Source organism: Lutra lutra, chromosome 15 (assembly GCF_902655055.1).
Source record: "Lutra lutra chromosome 15, mLutLut1.2, whole genome shotgun sequence".
NCBI lineage: Eukaryota > Metazoa > Chordata > Mammalia > Carnivora > Mustelidae > Lutra > Lutra lutra.
This window is the reverse complement of record NC_062292.1, coordinates 65,107,652-65,121,303: the sequence shown is the minus strand read 5'-3', so window position 1 is coordinate 65,121,303 and position 13,652 is coordinate 65,107,652. Positions and strand designations below refer to the sequence as shown.

Here is a 13,652-nt window from a genome sequence, read left to right as displayed (position 1 = left end):
ACCCACATGCTTCTTTCCCTTTCCTCTTCCCTCAAAATCCTGGATGCATTTCTAGAAGACCGTACTTACTGTAGTGACCTTGCAGATTTGACCCTTGAACTCCGGGGAATAGCAGGCCCCGCTGAGCGGACACTTCTCCACTGGCTTTCCACGGTAGATAGGCCGATAGGATGCAGCACAGATGTCAAAAGGGTTGTGCATGTCGTAATTGAGCTGGTAGGCATCCGTGGGGTTCTTCTCACAGGCAGACAGAATTTTACGGGTCTGAGGGAGGGAAGGAATATTTTATTTAAGAGGACTGAACCACAACTCAAATGATCTCAGCACCATGACTGAGGAGTTTGATTCAAGATGCAACCATCCTGAGTGAACACAGTGTGTCCTTCACACAGGACACATGCGGAGGGTCACAATCACCGCTCCTGCTCTGTCAGGACTTCCCCTTCTCAATACCAAAGTGGTTCCACGGACTGAGACCCATATTCCTCCACTAAGTCCGGGAATTATCAGGGTCAGGACTCAAGGGAGTAAGACTGGCTTCAACTGCCCGAGAGGAATGCTTCTAGATAACACAAGTAGCGGCATGTGTGTGTCGGGTTAGCGGTGGCGCTAACGGGTGGAAGGGCTTAGGCACAGAAGGCAGGAGGTATTCTAGGGAGCAGGTCGCTCTTACACCTGCAGCGCGGCCGAATGGGTTCAAAGTTCACCTTCCAGGGGCAGAAGGAGGCGCGCACGCCGCTACGTGACGAGGCCAGCTGTTCCTCCATGCTCTGCTTCAGAGGCCGGGGCCTGGGTCTCCTACTCCCTCCACGTAAGAGACCCGATTCCTTCATGCTGACAGGGGTTCCCATCTACCTGCTGAGCCACCTCCGGCTTGGGCCCAAGTTCCAAGAGGCGCCGAGCAAAGGCGGCGGCTGTCTTAAAGTTCTTGAGCTTGAAGAAGAGGTTGAGGGCCGTCCGCAGCACCAGGATCATGTGCACCGGCTGCAGGTTCGAGTGGGTGAAGTAGGCGGCCATCTGGCGGACAGGAGGAGGGACACATGCCAGGCTGGGGCCGCACAGCTTCACAGATCAACAGATCATTTCGAGGCTGCTGCACATGCGTTAAACACGACGCCAAGCAAACAAACACGGGACTGACGACACGGCAGAGGGAGCCTTCTGCCCCCTGGGTGTGGAGGCCTGATGCAATGAAGAGGGGCAGAAAAAATACATTCTCTCCTCACAGAAGTGGGCCCAAATCTCTTACTCCCCAGGCCGAAATCTGGGTTGAGAAGTCAAGAATTCAGATCTACTGGACGGGAGAGGGGAGGACACCTCTGTACGGCGCAGAGGTCCAGAGATCGTACCTCGCAGATGCGCTTCTGCTGCTCCAGAGTCTCTTTGGGCAGCTTCTTCCTCTCTATCTCCATGGACAGACCCACGATGTACTCACGGCAGATGGTGATGAGCTGCTGGGCCTGCAGAGGGGGGAGAAGCAAGGTCACGGTGCAGAGGCAAGGCTGCGGGTGAGCCCAGGACTAGAACAAGCGGCTGCGCCTCCTACCTCCGCTATCTCCTGTTTGTTGTCCACCACGAGAAGAGGCGCGCTGAGCAAAATGGAGCGGAACTTCTCCACAGCCTCCTCAAACTTGCCCACTGTGGTGAGCTGGTAGCAGAGCTGCAGCCGCTGGATGAGGTCATTCAGCTTCAGGCCCACGGCCGGCACACCGTTCTTCAGCCCTGCATCCTTCCTGCGAGCGCGGAGAAGCAGGAAGAAGACAGGGTAACCGGGACTCAACGGGGGAAACAGGAGGGGGAACCGCACACAGGTGTATAAACCAAGCCACATGGAGCATCAAGCCGAAGTTCTCTTCCTACTAGGAAACCTCAGCTCTGGGATGGAGTTAACTGTCCCCCAGGCGACCATCGGAAGTACCGACCCAAGCTGGAAGAGAGCAGAAGTCAGGCGCCAGGGGCCTTACCAGTTGCGATTAGGATAGCCATACATGGAGGGCAGGCAGGGCAGGGCCTGGTAGGTGGTACGGCCGCGGGCAAAGGTCTGTAGGAACAGCTGCTTGTAAGGGCCAAACTGGGTGACCCCCACTTGGTCGTGAAGAAGCTGGAATACAGGAGGAAAGCAACACAAAAACTGACTACTGAGAAACGAGGTGACCCTGGGCAAGGTGCTTATTAACTGCTCCACACTTGTTTCCTCATCTGTAAACTACACTTCGTTACAGGACCCACCGCATTCAGTAACACCTATAAAGCATTTAGGACAGTGCCTGACACGCTGTTGACAAAGGAAAGGTTTGTGGCTGCTGCATCTGTAGCTACTGTCCGCGTAATGCATGGTTCAGTGTTTCACACACCTGTTCGTGAAGGGGTGCTGACTTTACTGATGTGAACCCGAGAACAAACTATACATGGGGGAAGGTGGCTGGTGCGATCTGCCTGAAGAGATGACTGAGCCAAATGGAAAGCAAGAGGAAGGCCTTATGAGGCAAGTCTCCTTAGGCCAGATGAGGGTTTCCAAGATAAAGACACACCTCTGCCCTTGTGGGCAGGTTAATTTCCATTTGGTTAAGAGGAGTCAGGACCTCCCTGAGGACCCTGAGCGAGGTCCTCAAGAGCCCACAAGAAGAGCCAGCGCTACTCTAAGACTTACCCGCATGGCTGTTTCAAAAGAGCCGGCCAGGATGTGATCTACTGGAAGCTGAGAGTTATTGCACCAGATCTACCAAGAAACAGAAAACCCAAGCCAAGTGACACTTCGCACTTTCTCCTCCTGAACTATTCCACTTTGCATCTACAGCAGAAGAGCACAGTCTTCACGTGTTAATGCAGTACAGCCTGCTCAGAACCAGTCACGCCCACACGGCTGTGCTTCCCTGCGTACCTGAGTCGGGCTGGTTCCCTTGGTGGGGGGCACAAAGAACCCGTCCTCAGCACCCCCAGCTGCTCCAGGGGGTATATCCTAGGAGGAAAACAGGTCAGTCATTTTGTAAGCCGTTCAAGCACTTGCCCTGATAAGTCTGAACACCGCCCTTTACCTGGTTCCCGGATTCCACTGGGGAGGAAGGGGGACGGTTGTGGGAGAAGACCTTCAAAACAGGAGCAGCTCCACCAGTAACAAAAACCAAAAGCTCCAATTCAGACAACAAAGCCTGCTGCCTTTTCATAAGCTGCTATTGGCACAAACTGATTATCTCCTTCTTTCAAATGGAGACAGGCATCAGACCAGGACGGTCTAGACCCCCTTCCTTTTGAGAACCTCAGGACAGGTCGGGGGCGGTAAGGATGGCAGCTGGCACGGGGAGAAGCAGAGGGAGCCTTCTAAGGGTGAGAACCCCACGCACCAGCTCAGGAGGGAGCTCCAGGTCCTCTTCGACATCCCAGCCGCCTCCTTCTTCCTGTCCCTTGCCAAGACCATCGTCCCCCAGACCTTCTGCAGCCTCCACAAACCCGTCTGTAAGGAAAATCCAGGCTCAAAGTGGATTTGCAGAGTGACACAATCTTAGCCCAAAGAAAGCATAATGCTAGGATCTTTGTGGGTCCCATGGTCTGGAACCCTGCAGGGCCGCCCCACAACCCAGCCCCCACGCAGGCAACCATCCTGCCAGGAGAGTCCGAGATGTGTGCTCTTACCTTCGTCCAGCTGCAGCTCCGCATCCTCTCCCCAGCCCTCGGTGCCAACGGTGTCGATGTCAATGTCGGCGGCCAACGCGCCCCCCTTGCCTGCACAGAGAGAAGGAACAAAAGGAGCTCGGTGTGGTTGGCAAGTCTGAGATCTGCCCTTTCTGCGGGCAAGCTGCGGCCTCGCGAAAGCAGGTGCCAAGGCTCTGTCCACTTAAAGTGCCTGTTTGTTTATTTTTATAGTATATATGCTATGCTGACTTGCAATAGGTTTGAGAGAGAGGGAATGAAAGGGAGATAGAAAGGCCTTCCTGCTACTAAAATCTGCCTCTTCAACCATTTTCTTAGAAGATTTTATCTATTTATTTGAAAGACAGACGTGTGTGAGCTCGAACAAGTAAGGGGGAGAGACAGAGGGAGAGAGAAAAGCAGACTCCCCCTTGAGCACGGAGCCCAATGTGGGGCTCGATCCTGAGACTCCAGCAGCATAATCCGAGCCAAAGGCAGACACTCAACTGACTGAGCCATCCAGGCGCCCCTCTTAAATCATTGTTTACTTAACAATTCTGAAGAGTTTCCTGCTGAGAGCTCTGCTAAGCTACCACCACCACAGTGTGTACAGGGCATGGGGACAAAGGGTAAGAGAGAGATGGAGGAACGAGCAGGGCTGGGACCAAGATGCTCGGGGGTGTATCTAAGCTCTCAGCCAAGAAAAACAAGCCAGGAGACACAGCCAAGAAAACCAGAGCAGGGCACACGTCTGCATGCGGCCCTGGTGCCGTAAGACCGTACGTCATGAACAATGAAATACTGAGCGGGACTGTACATGTACACATATGGAAAAGCCTAAGGAAACGCACCCCAATGTTCAGAGCGGTTGTCGAAGGCCCGGATTACGACACAACTTCTTTTCTCCCACTATTTTCCAAATTCTCATCATCTCATAATGTTTTTATTTAATTTTTGAAAGCATGTACCATAGCTCCGACTGGCGTCTCCGTGCTCCATGATGCTCACGGAGAAGAAAGGACGAAGAAGCTGAGGGAACTCTGTGGGACAGCTCCTCACAAAACAAACAAACAACAACAAAACCACTACGGAGGGGCGGGCACTTACCCTTGCTGGCAATGGAGCCTTCAAAGAAGCCTTTGGACACGGTCAGCAAGGGCCAGTTGGTGTCCAACGGCATGATGGGTGCCGGGGGCTGGAGCAGCTTGGCATTAGGGTCAATGTCCGGGATCTGAAAGGTGGAAGGAAGTGAAAAGCAAACAGCTGTCAGGAATCACGCAGGGAAGGTTATGGACCTCCGCTGGTCTCCTCTGCTTCTCTGCCTCTCCTGGGAACCCGATGGGAGAGGAACATCTCTAGATTTACACTGTCCCCAGGTCTCAGAGTTCATCCTGTAACCAGACACTCAGGTAAGCAAAGACTCACGGTCTCCTTCTCTGGGTCAAATGTCTCCTTCAGGCTCTCAGCCTCTTCATCTAAGCCATGAGTAGCAGCGGTGAGGTAGGCCAGTGACTCTGCAGAGGAAACAGACACCGTGGCAGACAGCCTCCCAGACGTCCCCCAGCATCCCCTGCCTCCTGAGATTCAAGGCTGTGCAAAATCCGCCCCCACACCCGCACCTGCCGTGCAGACGGGACTTGGTGACGCACTTCTAATGAACGAGACATGGCAGAAGGGATGGGCTGTTACTTCTGAGATTAGGATACAAAGACCGTGGTCTCCACTTGGAGGCCATGCCTGCTCTGAGGGAACCCAGCCGCCACACTGTGAGGTGCCCTGAAGAGACACCCACACAAAACGGACACTGCCCAGCCAACAGCCCACAAGGCCCTGAGGACCGCCGGCAGCCCTGCAGAGTGTGGGAGGAGAGCCTCCCCAACTCACGCCTTGAGATAGCTGCAGTCTTGGCCGACACCCTGATCGCAGACTCCTGAGAGACACTGAGCCAGAGGCATTCAGCTAAGCAGCGCTGTAAACTGAGGTAAGCGGCATTTGTTGTTTGAAAAGACTCCGCTTCGGGATGATTTGCTCCGCAGCACTAAGCAACTAACACAGCTGCTTATCCTTAAGTTCTCTCATCAGTGCTGACAAGAATCTTGGAATCTTCCCCGACTCCTCTCCTCACGTCACACATCCAGCGCTTCAATAAGTCACGATTCCACCCTCACAACACACGGCAAGTCTGACCCCGTTACTGTTTAGCTCCTCCACCCAAACCACGTCTCTCACCTTTCTTGTTTCCTAGTGTACCTCAAATGCTAGTACTGTGCTTGGTACACAGTGGGCCCTCAGAAAATGCCCCTGAGGGGCGCCTGGGTGGCTCAGTGGGTTAAAGCCTCTGCCTTCGGCTCAGGTCATGATCCCAGGGTCCTGGGATCGAGCCCCACATCGGGCTCTCTGTTCAGCAGGGAGCCTGCTTCCTCCTCTCTCTCTGCCTGCCTCTCTGCCTACTTGTGATCTCAGTCAGATAAAAAAAATCTTAAAAAAAAAATAAATAAAAAAACAAAAAAACAAAAAAAAACCACAAATAAACAAAAAAAAATGAACAAATAAATCAGTAAGTAAATGAGTGACCTGCTGGCTTGAAGTGAAAGACAAACTCTAATGGCATCGGACCAAGCGTATTTACTAGGGTCTCTGCTTCGGGACGCGCTACGACTGCCTGGCCCCTCCATGACTATTAACTGTCTTCCTCGGAGTGCTTGGCCAGACCGAATACTCTGGCTGTACCCCCACCGGGCTCTGGAGAACGTCTTCTGAGCATGACGGGAGCACGCGGTCTCCTCTGGAGAAACTCACAACAAAGGGAAATACCTCACCCCTACACGTGGGTAATTCGCCACCCAGAGAAAATATAGTCCGAGCCCCAAGAGAGCCAGGGAGTCCCACACGCTCACTTACTCTGCCCGCAGTTCTTCAGGATCCGGACCCGCTCGGACACGTCGCCCAGGTAGAGGGCATTCTGATAATGGCCACTCATGTCCTTTCGGATCTCAGCTGCAGAAGTCGAAAAGAGACACCGAGTTAGTCCTTTCTTGTGAGTTCTTGCTCTCCTCTGTTTGCTTTCCTTCCCTGCCAAGGACGGCTCTTCCCATCCTTGGTTTCTGGGAACTCACCAATCTTCATCATCTTGCGAAGCTTCTCTAGGTTGCCAGTGATAAGGTACAAGAAAGAAAGTCTGTCGAAGTTTTTGGTGCGCTGATAACACATTTCCACAATCTGGTGGTTCCCCTGGAGCAAGGCCACTTCTCCGAGCTTCTCCCAGCAGTTCTTGTCATCCAGCGCTTTGGCTGCTTCCAGAGCAATCTAAAAAGAGTCCCCAGGGTCAGAGTTAACAGGCTGGCAGACACTGCGACTCAAAACCGGGGACTTCAGTAGAAGTATCTGCCTCCACAGAAATCTCCCCCACACTCTACACTTGTAATCGCCGCTAGCTTTTAGTCTAATTCTACTGCAAATCCTATCACCGGAGTCCCTTTCATTCCATGGAAACAATCGTATCACATTCTCCTCCTCCTCAGAAATTCACTTTTATGGTGTGCCTGGGTGGCTCAGTGGGTAAAAGCCTCTGCCTTCAGCTCCGGTCATGATCCCAGGTCCTGGGATAGAGCCCCAAGTCAGGATCGCTGCTCAGCAGGGAGCCTGCTTCCTCCTCCTCTCTCTCTGCCTGCCTCTCTGCCTGCTTGTGATCTCTGTCAAATAAATAAAATCTTAAAAAAAAAAAAAATTCACTTTTATGACAAAATCATCTCCGACCATTTGCTGACTCTGTAGGGCCAATTCTTACTTAGCTACCTTTCCTGCTACTTGCTAAGTCTGAAGATCTTCAGGGGCTTTAGGAAAGACAAAAGAAATAACAAAAAAAAAAGTTCAGAACTAGAAAGTCAATTCACCTAAGCCCTCTCATTTAAAAATAATGCCTGTACCCTGTAGGTCCCAGTACCTTTTAAGATTTGATTTAATTTTTAAGTAGGCTCCACACCCAGTGGAGGGGCTTGAACTCACGACCCTGAGAACCAGACCTGAGCTGAGATCAAGAGTCAGAGGCCGACCGAGCCGGTAGGCACCCATTTAGGTCCCAACATTTCACAAGTGCTTCTTCATCTAATCAGCAAGTAAAAAGTGAAGTAAATAATGAGACTTTTCAGATTCCATGTGATGCTGCTCCAATTCTAGAAGTTAATGAATCCAGAATGACCGAGAGTGACAACAGTAGCAATGCTACGCAGAAGCAGAGACAGAAAGTAGCAGAGATGGGCAAACAGCAATAGGAAGACAGCTCTAACAGCTAGAAAAATCTCCAATTCCATCATACTCGCTGAAGAAGCAAGCCCAGGATGATATCCTTGTAATGCGACCTTAACCCTCTCACCTTCTCTGCAATGACACGGGGCTCATGACCACGTCTCCCTCACCTCAATGTTTCCACACTCAAGTGCCAGACTAAAGCGAGTCTTCTCGTCCTTGACAAAATGCAGAGCCACTTCCGGGTAGCCCTTCTTCTGGAGGTAAGCGATGATGGACTGGCCGACTAGCTTGGCGTTCCTCACCATGTGCAGCACCTAGACATTTGGGGTGGGGGAGGGCAGGACGGAGAGGTCACTAGGAGGGAAAAACGAGTGCTAACCCACTCACATCCCTACTGTGCATTCTTGTTTCATACCTCATCGTATTTTCTGTTGATCAAAGCCAGTTTGAACTTGAACTCTGTGGGATCAATGGTGAGCACCCTCGGACGACACTCCCGGTCCAGGCAATACACGTTGTTGCCCTTCACCCGAGTGACGTAGATGGGTAAATCCAGAGTCCGGATGATCCCATAGTCCCTGCAAATGGAGGAGTTAGGAGGTACCACTTTCACCCAGTGATGGGGGAACCTGGCCTGTGAGGACCTGGAACAGGCTTAGGACACCACTTTTTCTCTTCTCACTGCTCTTTGGCCAAGAGCCGTCTGCACAATGGTACAGATGGGAAGCGACTCAAAAGAGAGCAGAACTAAATGCCACACTACTTCTTCTGTACGACGCAGGAAAACACAGGGCACATGGTATGATCTTTCCTCATAAGCTACGGCTCTGAGAGCCGACACACATGGCTACAGGAACCAGGCCTGCGAGTTAAATCTTAAGTTCTGCTACAGGCACTGGGCCAGTTAAACCCTTCCCTGCAGCTACAGGTAAAAGGAGGAGAGCGGGGGATGCGAAGTTCTGACACACACAGAGATGACAAAAAGCAAAAAATAGTTTGAACTGAATGAAAACTAAAAATTTAGAAAACTTATGGGCACAGCTGACACAACACTTGATGGATAATCCAGGATGCTACGTGCACACACTGTATTCGAAGAAACACTGAAAACTAATGCGTTCTATGTAAATATATTAGAAAATTAATAAATCTAAAAAACAAAAATGTAGTAAAAATCAATAAGCATCCAAGTCAAAAATTTTGTCCTTTTAAAAGCTAAATCAAAGAACATACTTAGGGAAAAAATGAAGTCAATCATAAAATTAAACAAAAATTAAATAAAAAGAAAACAAAAATATAACACAGAAGTTCATCAGTCAATAAAGGCAAAAGCTAAATAAAACGGAGAAGCCTCTCATGAGGCTAATGGGGACAAAAAGACCAACTGCAGGAAGAGGAACGGAAAAGGGGCTGCTATGCTAGCTCCCGCAGGATGGGGGCAGGCATAAACTTTTTTTAAATGATCAAATGCCAAGAAAAGTAAAATTTACCAAACTGACTAAAAAGAAATAGAAAATCCCTACAGTCCCATAACTGTTACACAAGATAAACTGAATCATAAAAAAAATCCTTCTCTAAAAGAAAGCCCCAGGCCTGGATGACTTCACCGGCAAATTCTACCCAACATTTCAGGAAGAATTAAACCAAATCTTATTACAAATTCATTGAGAGAACAGAGGAAGGTGTATTACTTTCCTCAACACCAAAACATGACAAGGACAGAAAGAAAAAGAAAGTCATGGGCCAATCTCACTTACACACAAATGCAAAAATCCTGAGCAAAATACTAGCAAACTGAAACTAGCAATATCAGAAATGGGTAAAACATCATGACCGAGTTCGATCTGTAACAGGAATACAATGTTGGTCTAACATTTTTTTAAAATTTTATTTATTTATATGACAGAGAGAGAGAGAGAAAGAGACAGACCCCACACGTATGCATGCACACAAGCAGAGGAAATGGGAGAGGGAGAAGCAGGATCCCCATTGAGCAGGCAGCCCGATGTGGGGCTCAATCCCAGGACTCTAGGATCATGACCCAAACCAAAGCCAGATGCTCAACCGACTAAGCCACTCAGATGCCCGCTGGTCTAACATTTTTTAAGAACCAATTTAATGCACCAATTAAGAAAAAGAGAAAATCCTACGATTGCCTCAGTATATGCAGGAAAAGTATCTAATAAAACTTAATATTCATCTGAGATACAGCAAGGGAATTCCTTAATAAATAAAAGCTATCTCTAAAGAAGTCTACGACAAACTTCCATAATGCCAATACACTGAAAGCTTGGTCTTTTTCTTAAAGATTTTATTTATTCACTTACTTGAGAGCGAGAAGGAGAGAGAGTGAGTGCAGGCAGGGGAGGGGCAGAGGGAATCTTAAGCAGAATCACAAGCAGACTCCACACTGAGTGCGGAGCCTGATGTGGGCTCAATCTCACAACCCCAAGGTCACGACCCAAGCTGAAACCATGAGTCAGATGCTTAACCAATTGAGCCACCCAGGTGCCCCAAAGCTCGCTCTTTAAATTGGAACAAGACGAAAAGTTTGCTATCACCTGTTTATTCAACACTATGCTGGGGACCCTGGTCAGTGCAAGAAAAACACATGAAAGTAAAAGTACTGGAAAAGAAGAAACAAACCATTATTACCCACAGATGCTATGATTGCTTGTGGGGGGTAAAATAAAAGACAAATTACTAAAAATAATATAAATCTAGCAAGGACTCTGAGATAAAATCAATTTAAAAACTGCATTTTTAAATATCATAAAAAATAAGAAAATTAAATTTTTAAATGGATACTATCCACTTACAAATTGCATTGAAAACTACCAAGGGCCTAAGAATAAGGAAAAGCAGGATCTCTATGAAGAAAATGATAGACTTTACCGAAAGAGGTTTTAGAACATCTAAATAAATGAGGAGTCACTACATCATGTTCACAGATCAGGAAATTTAATATTGTAAAGATGTCAATTAGGCCCAAAATGACAAACAGATCCAATGCAATCCCACCCAAAATGGCAAAAGTGTTTTGTTTATTGGTTTTATTTTGCATGGAATTTCACAAGTTCGTTGTTCTTTTTTTTTTTTTTTTGAAGATTTTATTTATTTAAGAAAGAAAGAGTGAGAGAGACAGCACAAACAGGGGGAGGGGCAGAGAGCAAAGCAGGCTCCCCGCTGAGCAGGGAGCCCCACGCGGAACTCGATTCCAGGACCCCGGGACCATGACCTGAGTCAAAGGCAGATGCTTAACCCTCTGAGCCACCCAGGTGCCCAGCTGATTCTAACATACTTTTTCAAGGCAAAAAAAATTTGAAAATTTCCCTTTTCAAGGCAAAAATACTTAGAAAATAGCCTAATAACTTAAAAAATTAAAGTGAGAAGGATTTGAGGATGCTTTAGCAGATGCGGAAACTCCTAGAGCTGTAATACTTTGAGACAGAATGAGATCAGAGATCAACACACCTATCACAGGAAATAGGTCCTTGCATTTTTGGAAACGTGATTCATATGTGACAGAGACGACACTGCAGAATGACGGGGTAGAGACGGATCTTTCCAGTAAATGACACTGGCGCCGCCGAGTGGCCATAAGGAAAACTGAAGAGACTGAGCTCCCTGTACCCCATACCACACACAAACACCAACTTCAGGTGGACAACAGTCCTAGGTATGGAAAACAGGACTCTGAAGTCCTGTAAGAGACTATGAAATGGTGCCTTTATAACCTTGGAGTCGACTGAGATTTCTTAGAGAAGATACCAAACCCAACACCCATAAAATGTTTAAGATTCATAAATCCAACTATATTAACGTAAGAACATCTGTTCATTAAAAGGTATCATGAAGAGAATCAGAAGATAAGCTAGAGAAGGGAAGAGGCATTAAGATTTGCAACACGTGGGGAGGAGTCAAGATGGCGGAGAAGTAGCAGCTGAGACTACTTCAGGTAGCGGGAGATCAGCTAAATAGCTTATCTAAAGATTGCAAACACCTACAAATCCAACGGGAGATCGAAGAGAAGAAGAACAGCAATTCTAGAAACAGAAAATCAACCACTATCTGAAAGAACTCTAAGGAAAGCGCTCAGGGAACAGAAGCTCCCAAAAGCAAACCCAGCAAACCCAGCAAACCCGAGCGGATGACTCAGCGCGGCCCGGGTAAGGGCGGTGCAACTCCGCCTGGGGCAAAGACGCTTGAGAATCACTACAACAGGCCCCTCCCCCAGAAAATCAACGGGAAACCCAGCCAGGACCAAGTTCACCTACCCAGGAGTACAGTTTCAATACCAAGGAGAGCGGCGGCATTTCAGAGGAGAAGAAAGCAAAGCACGGAACTCATGGCTTTCTCCCCATGATTCTTTAGCCTTGCAGTTAATTTAATTCTTTTTTTCTTTTTCTTTTTCAATTTTTTTTCTCTTCTTCTGCTAAATTTTTTAAAACTTTTACCGTTTTCTTTTTTAACGTTTTTAAAATAGTTTATCTAATATATATATATTTTTTTCCTTTTTATATTTTTTATCGGCTTTCTTTTTTTAATAGTTTCTTTTTTTTTCTTTCTGAACCCCTTTTTATCCCCTTTCTCCCCCCTCACGATTTGGGATCTCTTCTGATTTGGCTAAAGCATATTTTCCTGGGGTTGTTGCCACCCTTTTAGTATTTTACTTGCTCCTTCATATACTCTTATCTGGACAAAATGACAAGGCGGAAAAATTCACAACAAAAAAAAGAACAAGAAGCAGTACCAAAGGCTAGGGACCTAATCAATACAGACATTGGTAATATGTCAGATATAGAGTTCATAATGATGATTCTCAAGGTTCTAGCCGGGCTTGAAAAAGGCATGGAAGATATTAAAGCAACCCTCTCGGGAGATATAAAAGCCCTTTCTGGAGAAATAAAAGAACTAAAATCTAACCAAGTTGAAATCAAAAAAGCTATTAATGAGGTGCAATCAAAAATGGAGGCTCTCACTGCTAGGATAAATGAGGCAGAAGAAAGAATTAGCAATATAGAAGACCAGATGACAGAGAATAAAGAAGCTGAGCAAAAGAGGGACAAACAGCTACTGGGCCACGAGGGGAGAATTCGAGAGATAAGTGACACCATAAGACGAAACAACATTAGAATAATTGGGATTCCAGAAGAAGAGGAAACAGAGAGGGGAGCAGAAGGTATGTCGGAGAGAATTATTGGAGAGAATTTCCCCAATATGGCAAAGGGAACAAGCATCAAAATCCAGGAGGTTCAGAGAACCCCCCTCAAAATCAATAAGAATAGGTCCACACCCCATCACCTAATAGTAAAATTGACAAGTCTTAGTGACAAAGAAAAGATCCTGAAAGCAGCCCGGGAAAAGAAGTCTGTAACGTACAATGGTAAAAATATTAGATTGGCAGCAGACTTATCCACAGAGACCTGGCAGGCCAGAAAGAGCTGGCATGATATATTCAGAGTACTAAATGAGAAAAACATGCAGCCAAGAATACTATATCCAGCTAGGCTATCATTGAAAATAGACGGAGAGATTAAAAGCTTCCAGGACAAACAAAAACTGAAAGAATTAGCAAATACCAAACCAGCTCTACAGGAAATATTGAAAGGGGTCCTCTAAGCAAAGAGAGACCCTAAAAGTAGTAGATCAGAAAGAAACAGAGACAATATACAATAACAGTCACCTTACAGGCAATACAATGGCACTAAATTCATATCTCTCAATACTTACCCTGAATGTTAATGGGCTAAATGCCCCAATCAAAAGACACAGGG

At 47.5% G+C, this 13,652-nt stretch overlaps 1 protein-coding gene across 2 annotated transcripts in view; it reads right to left on the bottom strand.

Moving 5' to 3' along the window:
• Nucleotides 1-13,652, bottom strand: part of COPA (COPI coat complex subunit alpha) — a 51,750-nt gene that overhangs the window by 1,387 nt on the left and 36,711 nt on the right. For both annotated transcript variants that reach the window (XM_047705457.1, XM_047705458.1), the window contains exons 18-32: nucleotides 8,291-8,453; nucleotides 8,043-8,189; nucleotides 6,744-6,933; nucleotides 6,529-6,624; nucleotides 5,053-5,141; nucleotides 4,735-4,858; nucleotides 3,631-3,720; nucleotides 3,342-3,451; nucleotides 2,882-2,959; nucleotides 2,651-2,719; nucleotides 1,965-2,101; nucleotides 1,547-1,733; nucleotides 1,350-1,460; nucleotides 856-1,017; nucleotides 70-264 (exon numbers count right to left, since the gene is read on the bottom strand). In XM_047705457.1, the coding sequence (XP_047561413.1) occupies nucleotides 70-264; nucleotides 856-1,017; nucleotides 1,350-1,460; nucleotides 1,547-1,733; nucleotides 1,965-2,101; nucleotides 2,651-2,719; nucleotides 2,882-2,959; nucleotides 3,342-3,451; nucleotides 3,631-3,720; nucleotides 4,735-4,858; nucleotides 5,053-5,141; nucleotides 6,529-6,624; nucleotides 6,744-6,933; nucleotides 8,043-8,189; nucleotides 8,291-8,453 (1,948 nt within the window). The remainder of the gene's footprint in view (nucleotides 1-69; nucleotides 265-855; nucleotides 1,018-1,349; nucleotides 1,461-1,546; nucleotides 1,734-1,964; nucleotides 2,102-2,650; nucleotides 2,720-2,881; nucleotides 2,960-3,341; nucleotides 3,452-3,630; nucleotides 3,721-4,734; nucleotides 4,859-5,052; nucleotides 5,142-6,528; nucleotides 6,625-6,743; nucleotides 6,934-8,042; nucleotides 8,190-8,290; nucleotides 8,454-13,652) is intronic.